Source organism: Lonchura striata, chromosome 21 (assembly GCF_050655825.1).
Source record: "Lonchura striata isolate lonStrDom1 chromosome 21, ASM5065582v1, whole genome shotgun sequence".
Taxonomy (NCBI): domain Eukaryota; kingdom Metazoa; phylum Chordata; class Aves; order Passeriformes; family Estrildidae; genus Lonchura; species Lonchura striata.
The window spans coordinates 7,228,555-7,237,137 of NC_140723.1; the positions used below are offsets into that span (position 1 = coordinate 7,228,555).

General features: G+C 61.1%; 1 protein-coding gene across 12 annotated transcripts; it reads left to right on the forward strand.

Annotated features, from left to right (window-relative positions):
* Positions 1-94: 94 nt before the first annotated feature.
* Positions 95-8,559, forward strand: SH2D5 (SH2 domain containing 5). Of its 12 annotated transcripts, none has more exons than XM_085558520.1 (10): positions 95-2,007; positions 3,088-3,312; positions 3,476-3,556; positions 3,660-3,734; positions 4,221-4,364; positions 4,453-4,665; positions 5,987-6,149; positions 6,236-6,338; positions 6,446-6,605; positions 7,483-7,797. In XM_085558520.1, exons 2-10 carry the CDS (start codon positions 3,229-3,231, stop codon positions 7,684-7,686), a joined length of 1,227 nt encoding a protein of 408 aa, XP_085414646.1. In that variant the 5' UTR covers positions 95-2,007; positions 3,088-3,228; the 3' UTR covers positions 7,687-7,797. The 12 variants fall into 12 exon arrangements, with proteins under 12 accessions (XP_085414646.1, XP_085414647.1, XP_085414645.1 ...); XM_085558521.1 differs by having other exon boundaries at positions 6,245-6,338; XM_085558519.1 differs by lacking the exon at positions 6,446-6,605 and having other exon boundaries at positions 6,245-6,338; positions 7,483-8,559.
* The last annotated feature ends 24 nt before the right edge of the window (positions 8,560-8,583 follow it).

An 8,583-nucleotide genomic window follows, 5' to 3' on the forward strand; every position in this document is an offset into this window, starting at 1 on the left:
TAGAGAAGAGGGAATACAGTCACCACGGATTGCTGCAGAGGCAGATCTTTGTTCAAAGTCAGCATGATTTAGCCTGAGCCACCGCCAAGCTCTGTAGTTGGACCAACTCCTGACCTTTTTCTTCCTTGGTTTCTCTGGAGACAAAGGTGAGTGAGAAAAAAAAGCTCTGTTGCAACCTCTTGCTGGTCCTCTTCTCCCCTTATCACTGAGGACAAAAATCCCAGCTGAAACCTTCTCCCCCAGCCCTGCTCCACAGAGCAGCACCTGCCTTCAGAGCTCACCACCTCCCCGCTCTGCCAACCTGGGGCAGCGATGCCAATGGAACCTGACAGTCTCCAACGTGCTGCTGTAAAGAGCTGTGAGGAGGGGAGTTACACAGAAAGGGAGAAAACAGCTTCATTGAATTTATTCTTTTCAGCTGCTGTCTCAGTGTGCTACCTCTAGCTGGGAGTTAAAAAATTCCTGTAGAAATGGCCTAAATTGTTCCCAGCCCTGTAAGAAGGGTACAAACAGCAGGTTAGAAATCACAGCTGATGGGAAACAGAGTGAAAGCTCTGATCAAAGAATGATCCACAGGAATGTAAAGCAATTAGGAACATTAGTTAATGGCTTGTTCCTGGGGCTTCTTGTACCAAAGCCATGGGGTTTGTTGCCATTGTGGTGAGATGAATTGGAGAAGCTTTTCAGTGTTGGCATATTTATGGGGAAAAGGAGTCTTCACCCCAGTGCTGGCCTTTTTCAACCTCCCTCCTCCCAGTGGCATCCCCACACCAATAATCCAATGAGTATTTGTTAAAACACTGCTCTGGATGACACAGTTTTCTCACATCCAAGTAGGAGCACCTTGATTTAAGAGCTGTGCCAAAACCTTGGTCATCACCAGACTCTGGCTGTGGTTTGAATTAAGTGATTTCTGCACACCAAGCCATAAAAAGCCACAGGGCTGGTTGTATTTAATCCAAAGGAGTGGTCCTTTCTTCCCAGGAGCAGTGACTGGGATTGAATGGGCAAGTCTTTGCTGCCAGCAGAGCAAACGCTGTCTGTGGGGTTTGTGCCTGCTCTGCCCCTCACTCTTCCCCAGTCTCTGTTTCCTGGCCAGACTGGGCTCCATTATGTTGTTTCTTCAGCCCCATCTGTCCCTTTTTTTTCCTTCTACGGTTTCTCTGCTGTCGATGATGGGGTGGCTCTGCCATCGCAGCTCACAGTGTCTTGAAGCAGCTGGTGCTGGCAGTGGCCCAAGGGCTGAATGGTGCCGGTCAGACCCTTTTCCTCACACCCTTGGGATTGCTGGGGCACAAGACAGGGATTTTTGGATGCAGCGCCGAGGGATAGACCCCATCTCCTCCCCAGACTGCTGCTTTCCTATTGCAGGAGCCAAGCTCGTCTCTGGGACTGGGGGCAGCTTCCTTCAGCTGGCACGGAGGGTTTGAGGGAGGCTCTGGGTTACGTGGTTGCTCTGCAGTGAGGCCCTCTTCATTTTTATTCCAGCAAAAGCAGGCAGCAGTGGGCAAAACTCCACAGGGAATGTAGAAATTGGGTGAAAAGGGTCTAAGCATCAGGGCAGGGGGTGGCGAGCGAGCAGCCACGTGTGTACGTGTCAGGGTTAGAAATCGCTGCTCCGCTGGGCACGCCGGAGGAGACGGGAAAAGACGCAGAGAAAATCAGTTGCCGCCGCGTTTTCCAAAATCCCGAGCGAGTGCTCCTGCTCTCCGTCGCTTCCAAGAAACGGAGAGAACCGAGGAGGAAAATTGCGGTGATTCATCGCGGGCAGATCGGAGGCAGGAAATGAGAGTTCTCTGCCTGCCCCGTGCCCGGCGTGGGCTCCGTGGGCTCGGGCTCGCCGGGGCCTGGCTGGCGGCGAGGGCCTGACACCCACGGGTCGAGCATCCCTGCGCCGCGGCCGGAGGAGCTACCGGCGAGGGGAAAACGACCGGCGGAGGCCGAGAACCGGAGCAGCGGGAATTTTTCACCTGCGTTTCTCCGGAGCCATCCAAGCGAGAGCTGCCCGTGAGCCGGGGGGGATCCAGCGGGATGGAGGTCCCAGGGGATGCTTGGTGCCTGGTGTCACACATCACCTAAATCTGGGGGGGGGGGGGTCAGCATCCCTCCTCGGGGACCCCCAGGGTGGTCGGTGGGCTGGGGGCTCCATTGAGAAATGAAGCGTGGGAAAAGTGGGGCGGGGCTTGGGGGCTGCCTGTCCGCGGATTGGCTGGGGGAGGGGGGAGACCCCCAAATTGTGCCGGGAAGGAGAGGGGCCAACCTGCGCTTGTGATGGGCAGCGGCACCGCAGGGACCCCCGCACCGTTCGGATGCGAGCGGGGCAGCCGGACCCCCTCCCCCGTCACGCGTTTGCAGCAGCGGCTGCGGCGGGGCCCTGGGACACGAGCGGCGCCGGTCCCAGCCCGGCCGAAGGCTGCGCAGCACAGCCCCCCTTGGGGTGGCCGGAGAAAGGTCCGGCGCACTCCTCCATGGCTGCTCTGGACCAAAAAGCATCCCCAAACCTGCTGCCCTCATCGCTGGTGTTTTGGGATCACCCTTGGAGAGCTCCCGGGGTCTCGGTGCTGCTGCGTGGCAGGCGGGAAGTGGGATGGAGGATGGGAGGGGGAGAATGTGGGGGGACCCCAAAACCTTGCTGGAGTTCGGGATGTGAGACTGCATGCACCTCACCTGGGGTCTAGGGTGTATGTTCGGCATGCAGGGACTGCTTGGGTTTCATTTGGGGTGGAAGATGGGCACTGCATCCATCAGGTTTGGGGTGGAAATGTGGGAACCCTCTCATCCCTGTCGGGATCAGGACATGGGTGACTGCCTGCATGCTGCTTGGAGTGGGGACATGGGAGCCTGGACTGAACCTCAGGAACAGAAGATGGGGACCCTCACATCACCCGTGAGGTCAGGAGGCTGGAAGCCTTGTGTCGGGGCTGGGGCCAGGACCTGGGGACACCTGTACCGGGACCTGGGGACATCTGCATTGGCGTCAGGACTTGGGGAGCTCCGTGCAGGGGCTGCAGCATCTCCCCAGGGCTCAGAGGGCTGGAAACAGGGGACAGTGGGGACAGGTTGTGTCTGTCCCCTCCCTCCTCGCAGGGACAGTGACCAGGGGCCGGATTCAGGCTCTCCGTGTTTGCTCTAGCCCCATCACCGTGGAAGGCTCCGGATAACTGAGATGTGGCATCGGAGCTGCTTGACCCCATCCTGATCCAGCCTTCACCCCCAATCCTCGCTGCCATGAAGAGGAAGCCGGGGAATGGGCGGGGGCCGGACCCTGCGGCCCCCCAGCAGCGAGCCCGCTCTGTCACCAAGCCAGCAGAGGTGACTTACCCATGGCGGGGGCGGGGGGTGACACCCTGAGATGAGATTCGGGTGCTGTTGCACCCTCATGACTCCTCAAACCACCACCTCAGCAGGGGCCTGTTGCCCGGGGGAGCATCATGGGGGGCTGCTGCTGACACGAGTGGGGTTTTTGCCCCCCCAGTACGTGGGATCCTTCACGGTGGAGGAGCTGGACCTGCAGCAGCAAGCGGGGCGGGTGGAGGAGCAGCTGCAGGCGCTGAAGGTCGGGATCGACCACTACTCCCCTCGCTGGGAAACACAGGGGACCCCAAATAATCGGGGCACCCACAGGGGCACAGCCTCAGTGCCCCATCTCCCCCGGACAGGACTGTCCCAGGAGGAGGTTGGTGGTGCTGAGGTTCAGCTTGCAGGGGCTGAAGGTCTACGACGCCGATGGGGAGGTAGGGGGCTGGGGGGGGTCAAGGGGGGTGGGCAAGGGGTGCTGGGGCTTGGAGGCCTGAGTAGGAGGGTCAGGGATGTTGCAGGGGTGTTGGGAGGGTCAGGGGTGCTGGGGAGGAGGATGAGCGTTTCTGGGGAGGGGAGTCAGTGATGCTGGGAGGGGTCAGGGGTTTTGGAGGCCTGGTGAGGGGGCCAGGGGTGCTGGGGAAGGCGGGTCAGAGTCTGAGAAGTGGAGTCAGGGTAGCTGGGGTTGGAAGGTCACGGGTGCTGGGAACGGGGTCAGGAGTGCTGGGAGGAGGAGTGAGAAGTTCTCAGGGGGTCAGGGATACCGGGGAGGTGTGAGTGTTCTGCTGGAAAGGTGCTTGGGAGGGCTCTGCCTCTCTGAGCACTTCTTTTCTCTAGAGAAGCTGCTTTGTGTGTGCAAGCAGGGGTGCCCCTGGGGGGGCCCAGGGGTGCTGGGTGCCCCTGACCCCCGCCCCGTCCCGCAGACGCTGCTGATGGCACATGCTCTGCGCCGGATCCTGTACAGCACCTGGAGGCCCCCCGACCGCCAGTTCGCCTTCGTGGCCCGCAACCCCTACAGCCCCCCCAGCACCCTCTTCTGCCACCTCTTCGTGGGACTCCCGGGAGAGGTGGTGGCTCAGCCCCGCTCCACCCCCCAAAACACTTTTATTATTATTATTTTTAATATTTGCACGCAGCGTCTTTCACCTCCCCTAGGTCCAGACCCTGCACCTCCTGCTCTGCCGCTCCTTCCAGCTCTGCTACCTCCTGGCGCACCCCGAGGAGCAGGCGGGCGAGGGGGAGCAGCTCCCGGGGCCGGGGGTGCTGCGGGAGCCCCTCAACCCCGAGGAGGTGTCGCAAAATGTCAACGCCCTCGTGTCCTTTCGGCGCCTGCCCGCGCCCGGTGGCCTCGGCCCGCTGGGCACCGGGGTAGGTGCCCCTGCCCTGCCCGGCTGCTGCTCCTTTGCTCGTGTGTGTGCAGGGCATTCTCACACTTGGGGTCCTCACACCCAGGATTCTCACACCTGGGATTCTCACACACAGGATTCTCATACTTGGAGTCTTCACACCCAGGGTTCTCACACCTGGGATTCTCACACACGGGATTCTCATACCTGGAGTCTTCACACCCGGGATTTTCACACTTGGGGTACTCACACTTGGGGTACTCACACTTGGGGTTCTCACACCCGGGGTTCTCACACTTGAGGTTCTCACAGGGGTTTCCTGGCTCAGCATTTTGCACAAGTGCTTTGGCCCAGCCCATTTGTGCATGGGATCTTGTGGGGCTTTTCCTCATTCTGAGCTGGAAAGGACCCACAGGGATGATCAAAGTCCAGCTCCTGGCCCTGCACAGGACCGCCCCGTTTCTCTCACAGCAGTCTGTGAACGGTGCTTTAGTCACAGGCGTTTTTGCACAGCGTGTTCCCAAGCAGCTCTTGCACGGCCTTTTCTCGCATTTTGAGCAGCACACTGTCACACCACACATCATTACCTGGTGTCTTGCATGGCTTCCTTGCAGTTCCTCTTTGTGCAGCCTTTCTTTGCACAGTGCTGGGTGTGCAGTGCTCTGCACAACCTTTTCTTTTGAGGGTCGCACTTTGCAGGGTCCATCCTGCACAGCCCGGCCCCGCACGCTGCTCTGCTCAGCCTGTTTGAAACGGCCTTTCCCTGAGGGCCTTTCCTGCCATCGGCCAATCTGCACAGCTTTTACTTGCACAGCGATTTTGCAGGAGGTTTTACAGTGCCTTTTAAACTTGGCGTTTTTGCACAGCACTTTCCTTCCATGATATGCTTTTGTAGAACTTTTTTTACACAGCATTATTTCTCATAACTTTTCTACATGGCACTTTTTGCATGTTGGTTTGCACGGCTGTTTTGGTGTGGCATTTCTGGCAGAAATGTCTACACGGTAAAAATGCTTTTCACAGCTCTTTTGGCACTGTGTTTTTGCACTGCGTGGTGATTTTTTGAATGGCATTTTTCCACAGTGTTCTGCATGGCATTTCTTCTACCCATCATTTTTTTGCACTGCATTTTTCCCCGCGGTGTTTTGTACAACTTTTTTTTTTCTTTCTGGTTTTTTTTTGTTTTGTTTTGTTTTTGTTTTTGTTTTTGTTTTTTGCATGGTGTTTTGCACAGCTTTTTTGGTGTCGCGTCCTTTGGATAGCATTTTTCCGTGTGGTGTTTCACCTGACATTCCCCACGGCCAGAGCCCCCAGGCCACTCTCACAGCCTGTCCATCCCCCAGGACCGGCGGTCGGAGGTGGAGGGCAGAGCCTGGCGCCCAGGGAACCCCTACTGCTCGCCGGTGCTGGTGCGCAAGAAAGCCATCCGGAGCAAAGTGCTGCGCTCGGGAGCCTACCGGGACTGCGGGGGCGAGGGACAGCTCCACCAGCAGCCGCGCGACGCCGGTGAGTGCCGGGGGGAAACTGAGGCACGGGGACACACGGTACCACGAGTGTTTGGGAGCCAAGAGGGGATTAACGGGCTCCCGCAGCGGCGGCAGGAGGGGAAAGCAAAGGAGCGAGGAGCTTGGCCTTCCTGCCCGAAAACGAGAGCGTCCTCGCCGAGAGCGTGTGGTCCTTCGCCGGCATCGCCAGGTGAGTGCGTGTGTGCGAGCACCTGATCCTCGGCACGCACAGCCCTGCCCTGCCCCAGCCCGGCTCCTGCCCGCCCTGGTCCTGCCCCAGCCCCGCCTCGTCCCCAGGGCCGCCGGGGTCGCGCTGCTGCGGCGGGACGTGCCCGGCTCCTTCGTGCTGCGCGCCGAGCCCGGGCTGCCCAAGCGCTGGTGCCTGTGGGTGCGGGCGCCCTGCGGCGTGGTGTGCTACGGCGTGCTCCGCACACAGCAGGGCAGGTTCTGCGTGGAGGTGAGCCCGGGCTGCGGCGGGTCCGGTGCGGGGGCTGAGCCGGGGAGGCGCACCGGGTGTGGGTGCAGAGGGGCGCGGTGTGCCTCGGTGCATTTGGTGTGCCCATCATGCACGGATGTGTGTGCACACCGTTTACGTGGTACTCTGTGCGTGTCTGGAGAACCCGTGCGCGGGTGCGCTGGCGCTGTAAGTGCATTTGTGCCTTGCGCCGGTGTGTTGGTGCGCCAGGACGGGGATGCGCTGCTGTGCGCACGCACCTAATGCACCGCGTAAGCGCACTTGCGGTGCTTGTGCATGGCTGCACTGGTGCCTTGGCGCAGGGATGCACCAAGCTGGGCTCGGGTGCAGGTGTGGGTGCACACACAGGGGTGTGGGTGCGTGGGCACATTGATACACAGGTGCTTTGGGGTACAGGTGTATCTGGGCACGGCACACAGGTACCCCTGGGCGTGGGTGCACTGGCACATCCACCCTTGGGTGTGTAACACGCCTGAGTTTTGGGTGCACTAATGCCCAGGTATGTGATGCACAAGTGCTCTGGTGTGCATTTGGTCCCCCAGCCAGACCAAGGTGCTTTGGTCCGTGCGTGTGTCTGGGTGTACCTGGCACACGCAGCCCCCAGTACCCACGCGGGGTGCGGGGCGTGCAGGCTGTGCTGCACTCACACCCTCACCTGTGCCCTGGTGCGTGGGTACCTTGTCTCTGTGGATGCCTGCTGCAGAGCCCGGGGTGTGCGAGGTGCGTGGGTGTGCTGGCACACGGGCACGCCGGGATTTGCTGCGTGGGCACACTCAGTTCAGGGGTGCAGGGGTGTGTGGGGGGCACAGCCTGCACGGAGGGGGCTCATCTCTCCCTCTCTCCTCTCTCCCGACGGCAGCACTCCAACGCCGAGTTCGCCAGCGTGGCCGCTCTCCTGGCCCACTACTCGGGGCCACCGGGGGGCTGCTTCTGCCGCCTGGCCCCCGGCCGACGCAACCCCGGCTACGAGGAGCGGGACCCCGGCGGCGGGGCCAGCGCCGGGGCGGGGGAGGCCGCCTGGGCCCCCGCCGCCCCCACCGGGGTGCAGCACGATCGGGGGTAGGCCCGGCCCCCTCCCCGCGCACGGCTGCCCCCGAGACCCCCGGCTTCCACTCGCTGCCCGCCTTATCCCCCTGGCCGGCGCCTCCCACAATAAAGGCTCTCGTGCATCGGAGCAGGGCTCGGCTGGATGCTCACACTCGCCCACGCGGGACGCGCCGCACACCGGAGTGCTCACACCCATGAGCTCACACCGGAGTGCTCACACCCGTGAGCTCACACCCGTGTGCTCACGATCTCTGGCCCAGGCACCGCACGAACTCGCACTCATGCGACTGCACCGCGCGTTCGGGCTCCTGCACGCTCCCGCGCTGCTGCAGCGCTGCACTGGTGCTCGCGGGAGGTTGCACACCCACGTGGCCACTCAGCCTCGCCTGCACACGCAGGGGCCACAGCTGGGCACTGCTGCCATCGCACAGTCATAGCTCTGTCCTGGTGCAGCCCCCATTGCACACCTGTCACACCCACTGCACACCTGTCCTCGTGCACTCCCGTTGTACACCTGTCCTCGTGCACCCCCCTTTTCACACCTATCACCCCATTGCGCAACCCCATTGCACACCTGTCCTCATGCATCCCTCCCTGCACACCTGTCCTCGTGCACCCCCCTTTTCACACCTGTCACCCCATTGCACACCTGTTCTCGTGCACACCCCATTGCACACCTGTCCTCGTGCACACCTGTCCTCGTGCACCCCCATTGCACACCTGTTCCCGTGCGCCCCCATTGCACACCTGTCCTCGTGCACACCTGTCCTCGTGAACACCTGTCCTCGCGCACACCCACTGCACACCTGTCCTCGTGCACCCCCCTTTGCACACTTGTCACCCCATTGCACACCTGTCCTCGTGCACACCTGTCCTCGCGCACACCCCGCACACGTGCGCGCGCCCCCGCCGC

Coding starts and splice junctions, on each gene's coding strand:
- SH2D5 (XM_085558511.1), top strand. CDS start 3,229: ATGAAGAGGAAGCCGGGGAATGGGCGGGGGCCGGACCCTGCGGCCCCC. Junction 4,365..4,452: donor TCGTGGGACTCCCGGGAGAG/GTGGTGGCTCAG, acceptor CACCTCCCCTAG/GTCCAGACCCTGCACCTCCT. Junction 6,339..7,482: donor TCCTTCGCCGGCATCGCCAG/GTGAGTGCGTGT, acceptor TCCCGACGGCAG/CACTCCAACGCCGAGTTCGC.